The sequence below is a fragment of the Falco peregrinus genome, chromosome 8 (genome assembly GCF_023634155.1).
Source record: "Falco peregrinus isolate bFalPer1 chromosome 8, bFalPer1.pri, whole genome shotgun sequence".
NCBI classification, from domain to species: domain Eukaryota; kingdom Metazoa; phylum Chordata; class Aves; order Falconiformes; family Falconidae; genus Falco; species Falco peregrinus.
The window spans coordinates 51,973,058-51,987,036 of NC_073728.1; the positions used below are offsets into that span (position 1 = coordinate 51,973,058).

General features: G+C 35.3%; 1 protein-coding gene across 2 annotated transcripts in view; it reads right to left on the bottom strand.

Annotated features, from left to right (window-relative positions):
- Window positions 1-1,194: 1,194 nt before the first annotated feature.
- The window catches only part of GABRG2 (gamma-aminobutyric acid type A receptor subunit gamma2), a 69,021-nt gene continuing 56,236 nt past the window's right edge, over window positions 1,195-13,979 (bottom strand). The window contains exons 7-10 of one of the 2 annotated variants that reach the window (XM_055812696.1): window positions 8,822-8,974; window positions 6,614-6,819; window positions 4,707-4,730; window positions 1,195-3,191 (exon numbers count right to left, since the gene is read on the bottom strand). In XM_055812696.1, the coding sequence (XP_055668671.1) occupies window positions 2,916-3,191; window positions 4,707-4,730; window positions 6,614-6,819; window positions 8,822-8,974 (659 nt within the window). In that variant the 3' untranslated portion in view covers window positions 1,195-2,915. The remainder of the gene's footprint in view (window positions 3,192-4,706; window positions 4,731-6,613; window positions 6,820-8,821; window positions 8,975-13,979) is intronic. The other variant, XM_055812697.1, reaches the window with a different exon arrangement.

Sequence of the window (13,979 nt, forward strand, 5' to 3'; positions counted from 1 at the left end):
ACCCAAATGGTATTAAGCTTACTATTTTGTTTGCTGTGGTGGCAGCCTGTCTTTACAGTACAAAGGTCACCTTTTGATTCTGTGCTGAACAGCTAATAGAATCTCTATTCAGAGGACCACTACACTTTTTGTTTAGTTAGTACTAGATTGCGCTTTGGTGTCATTTTCTCACTGGGAATGACATGTTTCTCCATGAACTGTCCTTTTGAATCTCATCCATTTTCCCCAGGAGGAAACGACGAGTCACCTAAATAATTGTGGCAGGAGTGGAGGTGTTGGGTAATGACTGATTAAGGGCTTATTTTGTTTAGTTTGTGTAGTGATACGTAATGAGGAAAGTTCACTCAACTCCTTAACTGCTGGTGTGGCGTGCCCTACGATTTTGTGTGGTTTGCATTATTGAGATGGGGGTATATCTGTCTTTAAGTAAACTCCTCCTTTGCTGGAAGGAGAAGGCCACCTTGCACAAGTGAGGGATCTGACTATTCCTCATTATTGCATCTGATTCTTCGGTATCGTAGGCTTTCTATAGGCACATGTAATCTGATGGCTGAACTAGGGTAAAATACTTGGTGTCACCAAATCCTTAATTTCGCAGATGTTGACCAAAAAAAATCTATGCTATCTGAAATTCTGGGGGAATTAAAGAGCTAGTTTGGGCTGAGATTCATAATGAACAGTATAAAACTTATCTGGTAGCAGGGAAAAGATCCAGGTAAAATTTGAAACCTTAAAAGTACAACATCAGCAACTCCTATAAACTGCAAGGAACTAATAGAAAGCTGTTAAATCACTGACCACTGAAAATAAATAAATAAATTTACAAATTAACAATCTGTCTGGCACCAGCTGAAACACATTTCTGTATGAAAGATGGTTGACACTTATTCAGGGAGCAGAGACTCTTTAGGTAGATAAAGGTTCTCTCTCTTCATTAATACTTCTAATTCAGCGATTTATTTTTAAAATTATTTTTATTTTTAAGAATAAGATAATATTCAGAATTGTTTTAAAGAATTAGTCTCCATCCTTGAAAGTTATGTGGATGAGCCATTTGACTGTAAAATGAGACAGTGCAGAGGGTTATGAGAATTATAATTACTTATATTAATGGAGCTGATGAATCAAACTAGTCAAGCAATCTAGTCCTTCAAGTATGCTTTTAACAAACTAATCACAAGAAAAATGGAATTAAGTGCAGCAGTTTTATTGAAAAAGTCCACAGGTGTGTGCAATTCCTTTATTAAAATGTTTTCAAATACATTGGACAAGGAGCAGTTGATGATCAAGTTATTCCTTTTTTATACATTTTTATTTCCAAAACTATACAAACGTTGGAAAACTTTCCTTTTCCTCCATTTTAACTATTAATAATTCATTAATGATAAGTTATATATCTCCCTTTTCAATCTGCAAGCCCACTTTCCTGGAGGTGACATTTTACATCTTTGACAATTAAAAAAAAAGTCAGTCATATTTACATGTGCTTAAGGTTGCATAATTGAGCATCATACAGGTTCTGAAAACCAGTGGATAAATGGTTTCAAGATTCACCCAGGTGGGTTGAAGGATTTAAGTACATATAAACTGCATACATGTGATTCAGTAGCCAAGACACCCTTTTCTCCCTTTTATTTTCAAGGCTATGTATAACCTGTGTGCTAGCCATGGTAAAGGTTTATTTTTGTAAAGGTACTCACCGAGTGAAAAGCAGCACTGACAACACTATTGCTGATCAAGGACATGAATGGGCAGAGAAGTGTATGTGTATATTTAATACAAAATCTAATGTTTCAAAATTAACTCGAAGCTCTTATGTAAAAATAATGTCTAGAATAAGCTATTTCCTGGACTGGATTAAAGAATTAAAAAAACCCAACAACAAACCAAAACCACAAACACTTGTGTAAGGAAAAAAGTAGAGCTTAACATGGGAAAAGAACAATAGAAGCACATGGATTAAATTCGGAAGCTAATCTTGCCATGTATAATTACTGGAAATTCAATTGAAATATAGCAACATTATCAAGGGAAAATGAAGGCTACAACTGCAGCAGACACATACAGTATACTTTATGAGCTATTATATTGGCCATACATATTTTTCTACATGTTATTTATTTGAATCCTTAAGGCTTCTCTAATGTCTTACATGAAAGTGCTGTCTGCTTGGATCTTCCATGCATGAGGGAAAGGGGTAATTTTTCAAGGAAAAAAAATAAAATTGTCCACATTTCAATTACAGTAGCACATCCAGAGACACAAAATAAAAGACAAAATTTTATGGTACCTTTGTTTCATTTATTTTGGCCCCCAAAAGATGCATGCACTAGACTTTTATGTACTACAAGGTATTGAAATATTTACAGCATTGTACATGTGCTCTTAAAGGGATGGCAAAGGAAAAGGTCTATTTTTATCTTGGTGGCAGTAGAGGTTAACTTTCCTAGCTTAATAATACCTATTCAAAGTGAGAAATGACTCTTCCAAAAAGAAAAGCCCACAGAAAATAAAGCTATAGCGTAATTATAGCCAATGTTAACAAACTGTACAGCACTTTACCTGGGAATTCTCCTCTCTCACCCCTGTTTGAAATAGCAGTACCAACTATTTAGTGATGTTGTCATGCTCCCCTTGCCCTGTCTGCTCTGTTTCTATTCCAGCAGGTAGAGCTGTATATTACCTTTTTATATGATTTTTATTTCAAATTATTTCAGCATGTTGAATGGACATTTAATTCACAATAACCTGATGGCAATTTTTGGACAAATGATATGATTGATATTTACCAGGTTATGGCACTAAAGAATTCAGACCACTATAAAGCGTGTCGTAAATACTTCAAGTGGACTTAGGGAACCATCTCTCTAAGAAACTCAGTGAGTAAGGCTCATATCACTGATTTCCTTCTGCTTTTAAAGGTAAAGATATGATACCCAATACACCAGGTTAAACAAACAGAAGGCAGTTGGGAAGAAGATGCGGGCATAGGAGTCCATTTTGGCGATGCGGATATGTATTCTTCCATGCCTCCACGCTCCCGTTCGACAATCCTCAAAGCAGCAAAAAAAACTGGCACAGTCCTTGCCATCAAGACACTCATAACCATATTCTTCATCCCTTTCTTGGAGGTGTGTAGCATTGTTCATTTGAATAGTAGCTGATCGAGGGCGGATGTCAATTGTAGGTGCCTAAGGTGGAGTGGCAAAAAAAGAAAAAGATGGCAGGAGGGAGAGACACTGTTATTATCACCAGACCAACAGAAAGATAGAGACTAATGGTCAACATGTGAATGATGGTTCTGCATGGGGTACATGGGAAACTGCTGAGGCGTTCTAATTGTAACGTTACCTTGAGCTTATTAAAATCAGTTGCGTCACACACTTCAACTTTACAGGAAAGCAGCACAAATCAATAGAAAGTTAACAGCTGTGGACAATTAGCTTTTAAGCCAAACTAGGTAAACATTAGAGGTTAAAGGAAACATTCAGGAATGTAATTGATGGTGTTTTGAATTTTTTTGTGGTTTATATTTTAAATAGCTGCTTGATATCTGAAGATATTTTGTACATTACAAGGAAGGAACTGAAATAATCTATTGGAAATGCAGGATTTTAATGTAGGGCTGGTTCGTGTTGAGACAGGAGCATATATACAGGAAAAAAGGCAAAAAAAGAGTCTTTTGAATAAGGTTAGGAGAATCTCTATAAGACTTTCCAATTGTTTTAATATATGCAGTTCACCATCTACTAATGTTCACCAACTAGAAGGTTCAACACGTTCCAAATTTTATATAGTAAATATAGTACATATTTATACATATATATATTCGGAATGAATTGAGCAATTCAGCATTTAAAACATGTTTGAGCACTTGGTGAACACTAGGGTAACAGGCGTTGAAATTTCCTGCTGATAGTTATTAGGGTAAAATAACAACAATTCCATTCCACAAGTATATGAATTTCTTGGCTTTTATTTTATGTGGTTTCTATTTTTCCCTGGGTGGTTGGTTTTTGTTTGGGGTTTTTTTGGTTGGTTGGTTTTGGTTTTTTATAAAATCTCTGCATTTCTGAATGAAGATAAGGTTTAGACATGGAACATAGCTAGATATATTTGATAAATCACTAAAAGTGTGTTGATCCACTGATAGCATTAAATATATATATGTGTATATGCATGTTAAACCCTTTCAAAACTCTGACTTTTTTGCATAAGGAACAGCATTTGAGTAACTGATGATGACACTGAATTTTTTTCAGGTCAACATCAGAACAGATTTGGTTTTATAATTTGGAGTGAAATCACAAAGGTTAAAAACGGTGGGGTCAGAGTTGAGTTCTAAAAGGGTGTATTGCAGGTTTCTCGTGCAGCTAATGCTATCGGATCCCATGGCAAAGTGGGAAAGAGAGGAGCAGAAATGTTTTAACATTAAACTCTCTTAATTCACGTGATCCAATATTGTTAGTCGCTCTTGAAATTAATTAAGTTCAGAGCCATAGTGAATCAGTATTTGGGCTGCTGAATCAACTCTACAAATTGTTTAGAAATATGTAACCATTCTACTTAATTCAGAAGTTACCTTGAGTAGAATGCTTAGATGTTTCATTTTTAAAAAAGCCAACAAAACACCACTTTCATATAAGCTCTAATAGTTAAATTCAGCAGTTGCATGCAGTGAATTTCCATTCCAAAAAACATTATACCTTGAAGGAAAACATCCGAAGAAGCTTTCATTTTGTAGACAGAAAAGAGAATCAGAGGGTTGTTTTAAATTAAAGAAAGAAAAGAAAGGAAGAAAGAGACAAAAATAATGTAAATTAAAAATATGTTTTTAAAACATAGTAAGTCAAAAAGAACTAAATTTATAGAAAGGTTGGGATAATAGCAATTTAAACAAGTATCTGTAATATAACCCCCCCACACACATTTTTGACTTGTCACTGCCTTGTAACTTTGTCTTGTATCTGGGCCAAAGGCATAAGATATCAAACTCCATTCAGATCTTTTCAAATTCCCGAGGGATTCCAATCTTTTATGTTAAACTGTTTTGAAAGACACCATTCATTATAAAAAACATTTTTAGAAAAAACTGTTTTTACTTACAAACTATGTCCTGAAAACTCTGCTTTTAGATTTTTTTGGACCTGTGATTAGCATCCAGGCAATCATTTATAGTTCTGTTTGTCTACAAACGCTCACATACAAGCAATGTAAAGAACAAGTAATCTGCTCTTATATGGACATCGTTAAGTGAGACAACTAAATCTGAGGTAGTTAATCTTTGCTACTTTTATTGACTGTGAAAGACACACACTCACACAGAGAACCTTTTATTTGGGCCTAAGACAGGCCAGGACAAATCATCCTCTTAAAATGTCTCTTTATTTTCACCAGGAGAGAGGCCTGTGATCAAATCCAACTTTAGCATACCTAAAGTTAGGTGAGAATTCTTCCTCTATACTCTTAAGTCTTACAGATGTTTTTCTGGCTGTTTATTTTCTGGTTGTTTATCCACTAAAAAGTACATATTTTTTTTTTTTTAGATTCAACTTCTCAACAGCTTTTAAAGTTGAAATTATAGCATTAATGTGTAATAAAAGATTATTCAATTACTATTTTTATATTCTTTTAGTACTGTGTATTATAACCAAAAAAGGATATCTTCAAAAGTCCTTGAAGATTTTAGCAGAGCAAATCCAAGTGAATTCATTGTTTCCTAGATGCCTGAAATTAATTTGAAAATACTCTCTATTAATGTAAAAAACTTGTTCTTCACATTTTTCACAGGCATATTTGGGGTTTTTTTGTAGACGATTAGGTTACTTTTCCCTCTAGGATTTTATACCAATTCATTTTATCTCAGGTTTTCTAGACAGCAGACTTTTCAGCTAAGTTGCAAAAGGCAAGGAGAAATCTGTCCTGGACAAAATAAGAAACAAACTTTTTCTCTATCTGGGAAAACTCCCCAACCCCTACTGAGGGTATTTCCAGGATATTTTATTGTTGCTATTATATATGCTTTTTTAATCTGTAGTATGCACCCATAAGTAACATCGTAAACTGCTAGCCAAATCTCTTTCTAAGGGAGAGAAATAGATAAAGAAGGTAAGAAATGTAAGAAAAAGAAGATAAGGAAGTGATGAAAAGGAAAAGATGCTTGAGGGGAAATTAGAAGAAGTACAGTCCGTAGTTTGAATATAAAAGTTTAACTGTAGTCCTGATAATAAGAAATACAGTCATGTCAATAATATGGGCAGAAGTTACTGGCAGAGAATATGGCTAAAGATAAGACAGAAACTGATAGTTCTTCAGTAAAGGTCACAGCAAGAGCTCTATCTATGATATAAACAATGCTTTTGGTAATAGTTGTGATTTGTAGAACGAGGTTAAAAGGATCCTTATTCTAAGAAATTGGTTTCTCTCCAACCAGACAACTATCATATAGGAGCTTTAATTCTCAAGGTGAATGATTGCATTCTTATTAATAAAAAAGAAGAGTATATATGTAACAGCAAAATCTGAAAATAAAGTACAAGCATAAAGAGGGATTTAAATGCTCTCTCAGAAAACCTAATTGAATTTTAAACCTTGCTGGTAAAAAGATACATACTGGATTTTTCTTCTTTTTGTCTTTATCCTTGCTTGGCTTTCTGTTGCTGACAAAGTAGTGCAAAGTTCCATATTCCACCAGGGCAGAGAAAACAAAAATAAAGCAGACTGACACAAAAAGATCCATTGCTGTCACATACGAGACTTTGGGAAGAGATTTACGAGCAATTGTACTTAGGGTGGTCATTGTCAGGACAGTTGTAATACCTGGTGGATAGAAAACAACAGAAATGTTATTACTTAAGTAACGAACTCGTTTTGAAGTGTTCGTGGAGTTCAAGTATATAGAAAAGATATTAAACAGCACATCCCAGAACTGAAATGTGGATTCAGTGACAGCTTTGAAGATTAACGTGTGGTATGAAATATTTTTGCATGGTGACTGCAAGTGCTGCTCTGCAAAATACTTTGGTTAGATGGATTATAATTCTAAGAAATTCAGGTTTTTAGTTTTGTAGTTTACTTCTAGGGGGGCTTTCTTTATTTTTAATTGAGAAATTATTTTTCAGAGTTTATGTGCTCAAACCTTTAACCAGAGCTAGAAAGAACTTGTGTCAGAGTAAGAAAATCATGTTGGAGTATAAAAATCACTTTACTCCATTCTTTAAAGTAACCTCAAGACCAATATCAAACTTTTTGTGCTGTTGGGATAAGTTTTGCTTGGTTTTGGTTGCAGAGTAATGGTACCAGTATCACAAAGTCATAAAAAAAACTTTTGCAGCCATTTTATAAGGTAGAAATTAATGAAAATTTTGAATAAAGCATGTAATCCAGCAGGAACTTAAGGACAAAACATGTAGATTTGTATGTGTGCTACATAAATAAAATTGTTTCTTTTCTCTTGCAGAAATGCATTCTGGTTGTATGCAAGAGATGCTAGCCCCATACAAATTGTCTGCTGCTTGTTAAGTGATTTCTTGCATATAAACTGGAAGGGAGAATACCTCAGGGCTCCTTACATGTGTAGCACTGTGAGGTCAGATGTGTCTGTGTGCCAGAGCAGTTCTCTCTTCTGCCTTTCATAAGTGCCTGTAGCCTATAACTGAGTAGTATTGTGACATGCCACACCGCCCCTTCTCCTTTCAGAACATTAGTCCCTGCACTATGATGTGAAGAACATTAAAAATGCATCAGAACAGTTAAAATCTATCACAGTTTATATGGCAAATTTCATACCACCGATTTTACCTCCTCAGTAGTACAAATAGAGTAATTCTCGACAGAGGGGCCAGTCTGTTTTCTGTCTCCTAAGTAAAATTTAAAATAACAGCTGAATGCCTTTATTAATTTTGTACTTTTTTAAAGCAGATTTTATAACCTTTTTTTAAAGAGGGCATGAAAAAAGCAATGAAATGCTTAAAACTTTCTGTCATGGGAGCCACTGGTCCTCTATTCCGGTGTTTCTTTCAAGGGAGTTCTGGAATGAAAATGCTGTCCCTAATTTTGCACTTCAGTGCTCTGTGCTGTAGTTCTGTGAAGAAATGAATATGCAGAAGGAAAACCTAAAATAATTCTCACTTGTGTGGATTTAATGCTGAAGCAGAATATGTGTATCACTTTCTCTCATCGAATGTTTCTACTTTGCTAATTCTTACAGTTCCAGCTGCTTTGCACAAACAAGGTTAATTTGGTGTCTCAGTTTATTTGTGGAACAGTTGCTAAATGTATAAAAATTGCTAACTTTGATGAATTGCATGTCACATTTTCATGTATAGGATTTTGATACAAACAAATTCGGTTGATTTTGTAGCCTGAAAGCTATATTTGATTGTTGGTCCCTAAAGTAGAAGTCAGGGTACTTACATTCTCCCCTTTTTACCCCTGTGGCACACAGCCAACTAGAAAGATTGATTCCATCTTGGTATTTATTTATTTAGTATTGCTAGTCACCGTGATATGGAAGTAAAGCAAATAAAACTAATGTCCCTGCCTCTAATCCAGCAATGCTCCAAATCGTCTTGACGTTTATTAAAAATATGCAAAAGTTTTTATTGTAGGCAATCTACCATACTAAGAGCTAGGATCTGACAGTAAAAAGAAAAGATGCGAGTGTAGTTGAGGCTGTTACATTCTTTGGAAATGACTACATCCTTTTAAACAAGGAGAGCTTGTGAAATTCTCTCTCCTTTTACATTTACAAACTAGTGATCTGCAGAGGTGTCAATTACACATCATAATGCTTGAATAAAAGCAGGAGGAAAAAACTTACCTAGTGATGTTCTGGCTGGAACTGCATCCTTGTTAATCCAAAAAGAGACCCAGGACAACACAACAATAAGTGTGCAGGGAATGTAGGTCTGAATAGTGAAATAACCCATTCTCCTGCTCAGGTTAAAGTAAACAGACATGACTACATAGTCCCCTGTAAAACAAAAGCATATTGAGATAGAACAATACGTTAAAAACCCAACATAGAATTTCTTTGTAATAGCTAGGGTTTTCCTATTCTCTGTCTGAGATATATATATTAAACTGATTCACCAGATACGCTGATGGCAAATACTCCTCCTAACACTGGTATAGCTGAAGAACTGGTGGATTTTACACACTATCAAAGTAAACAGTCTTGCAGGTTCACTTAGGTAACTTGTACTTTAAGACTTCAAGGGTAACTTCCCTTGCATAGCACAGCAGGCTTCTTTCTCCCCAAGTCATTCCTTATTACTTGCAAACACCTGGTATAGTCCTCTTACAGCAGCTAAGCACTCGAGTCGTGGTGGTGGTCCAGCAAACCTCCAGTCACCATGCTGTCCCTGTTAGCGTGCTCTCAGCTCTGCTCTCAAATAATGCATGCTTTCAGATGTACTTTCTAAATTATTCACGTTCTTAACTATTCTTCAGGGCTAGGTTGTGTCAATAATTAATTTTTTATTTGCCTGCAGATCTTCTGTTGTATTGTGGCTTCAAATCCTTTTAGAGGACGTATCTCCTAAGCACCCCAAAATATGTTACTCTGGTGTGCATAACACATAATTCCCATTCTATAGTTTCATGATTCTTTTTCCAGGTTTTTCCGCTTTCAAACTATTAAGTAAATTCCATCTGGATTCAGGAATACAGCAAAGCTTCAGTTTTTGATGTAATTTTTCTAAACTAAAAAAAACCCCCAAACCCTAGTTCTCATCTTTACTTCAGATTACAGCACTCCTGGGAAATCTTGATTGCCAAAGAACTACAGAACCTCAGGCTTCAAAAGACTTCATTGCAATTCAGTGAAATGCAGTCCAGAGGAGTCTCAAACTGAAACAGAATAGGATTTGCAAATTTAGTGTGAGATAGCTTTCCAGTGTTACTAAAGAGACTCTGTGGCTAATGTGTATTCTGCTTAGATCAGTACCTTTAGTTAACATTGAGTTCTCTGTTTTCAGGCATAATTTTAATTTTCCCCAGAATAATCCTCTGAACCTAGTCAAAAGAAACTTCAGAGATAATTTTTCAGCTGGTGCTCCTTTGTTATATTACTTTTTTTCAATGTGAACATCCATATCACAAAGATTAACTGGTTTTAATTTAATTGTTATAATTAAACCAGAAACTTATAAACCAAATTATATATTGGTGGTTTACAAGGTGATATGGCTGAATACGAGCAGCCAATTCTAACAACTACAGCCTGATTATCTTCTTAATTCACATATAAGTTTGCATTACGTGTGTATGTCCTTTATATATCAAATAAACCCCAAACCAAAAAATCACCACTGATCAGAAACACTAAAACCTAAGCCATAAAATTACAGTATGACTCATTCTTCTCTGGATCATGTATTAACTTCCTGACAAGTGAATATTTTGTCAATTTTGGGAATTCACTTTTTTATTCATTCACCTTCATATACGCTATTAATAGCATTGGAGCTTTTTTCCTGTTACCTTATGGTAGAGGTTCCTTTGGAGCAGTAGCTGTACTACTTCTATGGAAAAATTTTGAAGAAGGCTGTTTTCATGCTCAGTGTTATTATATTACTTTAATGGGGCAAAAAATTACCAGAACAAAGAGATGAAATATAAACCTGAACATAATTGAGAATGTAAAATGTAGAAAAGTTTAGCTCAGAATTGAAATTAAAACTGGATGTTTTCTTTCTTTTATTGCTTCTTTTTTCTGAACCTGCAACTGCTATAGACACTTCTGGAGTAGCTGAACAGATATATCAGATCCTAGGTATCTATTTTCTCCATATTTTTTGTCCTGTACTTGGATAGGTCTTTTTGTCCAACTCTTCATAGTTCTAGCAGTCTTGCCTTGTAGGATCTTCTATTCAAAAGAACAGAAAATATCAGAACCTAGTACAGAAGCCAGCACTTTCTTACAGGCATTAGAGGCAAACCCAAAACTCAGCACCTGTGCTGAGAAAACAAACACATAAATCTAGATGACCTAGACCAAGGCATACTGCAAAGACTTCATGTATTGTCCATGTTCAAAACCAGTGTATGTAAACCAAGCCAAATGGTGGTTTGGGTAACATATGAATAAGCATACATGTGTCTAGAGAGATAGTAGCCTCAGTCCTTCCAGTTTATAGACCATTTCCACATATGTTTTTTAATAATGTTTTTTCTAGAAAGCTTGGTGGTGATCACCTGGTCTCCATTGAGGCTTGTGTGGATTTTTCCTCTAACAGAGTGTTTTTTAAACAGTAAGCTATTACAATAATATTTTTACAATATTTTATGCACTATTTTAAAATTCAAATATTTTTTGTTAAAAATGTAACGTATAAGAGCTTTTAAAACATTGACTAACTTATAAAGGCCTTGGCCCATTCAGCAGCAATGAAACATTATTTTGAATTCTCTATCATCTCAAAGATGCGCTTCAGAGGACAATCTATTTCCATGGAGCAACAGCAGTGTCCTGTCACAAAGTATTTGCTACAAAAACTGGAGACACTCCAGGTGGAAGTGGAAGAGTTTTATATCTAATTGAACACAATGCCTTCTGCTTTAGTTTCTCCACCCAATCCCCCTGCCCCGCTCCACCCCTCCCCGTTTTTGTTTTTGTTTTTTTGGTTTGTTTGGTTTTTTTTATACTGGACTGCTTAACCAATTATGTTTAGAATAGCGTATCTCTACTAATATGTTCTAAAAAGTGATGTAATTGTTCTAGATTTTGTTCAGCTCTCACAAATATTATTTCACCTTCCTTTATGCAAAGATTTCCTTTCCTAATGGATGTAAGTATAAAAAAATTGAAAATGCTCCAGAATGATATTCATAGAAAACACTGTATCAGCTCCTGATATTTATAGAAAAAGTCCCCAGAATTGTCCTAGCAGACCTTATTTTACTGAAAGCTTAAGGAAATAAGATACCGTATATACTTTATATAGGCTTTAAGGTTTCTATTAAGGGAGAAGTTAAATCAGAGGAAGTAAAAAATTCAGTGTCAACTATGACTTGCCAGGCAGTATGGAGTTGACCAATCTGAAGAATCATTCAAGGATGCATAAATTCTTTTAAATTAGATGTTGCATTCTAATCTGAAAGCCTGCTGGTGCTGTAGACACTGTTGCATCATGGAGTAAATTCCATTACTTCAGAGAATCTTAATGAAGGAAGGAATAATGTTAATACCCCAGAGAGGTGTTTTATTTCTTACCTTGCTTGGTTGGCATTTTAGGAAGTGGGATGTACTGATGATTTTTTTGCAAGGTAAGAGTGAGAATAACATATATAATTTAGGAAATGCCAAGACAAGGCAAGCAAATAATTCTGTAATGCATTGAGGTGGGTGTCAGTCTCTTCCTGGGTAACAAGTGATAGGATGAGAGGAAATGGCCTCCGGTTGAGCCAGGGGAGGTTTAGATTGGGTATTAGGAAAAATGTCTCCACTGAAAGGGTTGTCAAGCATTGAAACAGGCTGTGCAGGGAAGTGGTTGAGTCACCGTCCCTGGAGATATTTAAAAGACGCGTAGATGTGGTGCTTAGGGACATGGTTTAGTGGTGGACTTGACAGTGCTGGGTTAACGGTTAGACTCAATGGATGATCTTAAAGGTCTTTTGCAACCTAAATGATTCTATGACTATGTCTTCTAGCCTTGATGTAATATGAACAATTATACATAAAGCATTAAGGAAAACAGGACTAAGTGGTGGAATGTTCCAGAGAAGCTGTTGTTACCGTTTGTGTAAGTGATGTTGGAATGATGTAACAGCAGGCCTTCTGAGGTTTTGAATAAGAAAAGTATCTGAGCATAAAAACTGATGCAAGACCAAAGATGTGCAATTTAGGACCTAGTATCAGTTGTCATAACACGTACGTACAAAATGTAAAATGCATTAAGTCCTCTGTGGAACATGGACTTGACAGTACTTTGCTTAAATCACACCTTTCATGATGAATTTTGCCTCAGCCCTGTTTTTATCCACATTTGGGTTTTTTTCTGACTCTATTCATGGACTTCTCTGCTCTTCAGCTGGGACCAGCTTAAATACTCTCTGTTTTTTTCATATTATCTCTGTGCCTGAGGTGATTTTTCACTCCTGTGGTGATGTCTGCATGAAGCTGTCAAACTAAGACATTCTTTTAGTAAAAAATAGCCAGACTTGATCCTTAGCACAGTGTCATTCATTAGTCCTCACTTGGCAAATTGATAATCTTTTCATTATTACTTCATCCTCTTTCCCTGAGCGCTGGCTCTTGTTTATCCAATATTGTCTACTGCAGCAAGAAAGCTTCTCAGACTGCCAGACTGATGTTTGGAGGGCTAATATACTTTTGGATTTTTCTAGAAATGAATGATAATATAACCTGGCAGTATCTTTGTAAGACAACATACTTAAGTACTTAACATTTGGCACCCTAATTAGAAGATTTGGGACTACTTAGCCTTTCACCAGAGACCTTACAGTCCTGCCACCCATTCTAAGATATATATAACTATTACATATGTCTAGAAAATAATACCTAGATAATTTTCAATTTTTAAAGAAATACAGAATTTCCCTGGAAAAAATAATCTTATTACATTGAAGAGCATAATAAGTCATCCTTAACGTATTAGCCCTCTTCTCTCTTTCTCTGTATGAATATATTTATTTTTCTTATTCCGTTATATTCATCTACATTTGTAGATATAGATAGATAGACATAGTCTTCTTCCTCTGAAGATAAAATAAACAGTTAACCAGTTTCTTCCATGACATATATTTAACCCCCAATGCAGTCCCTTAGGAAAATGCTATCCAGCTCATGTTTATCCTCACGTATAAATACTCATGTCATGTTTTCTACTAAATGCATATTCCTGCCAATTATGTTTGGAAGATCACAAGACACAGAGCAGGGTTCTGACTTGAGCTACAGCATCTTCATGCTGCTCTGAACGGGAAGTCCCTGCTGCACACAGAGAAAGTACGTG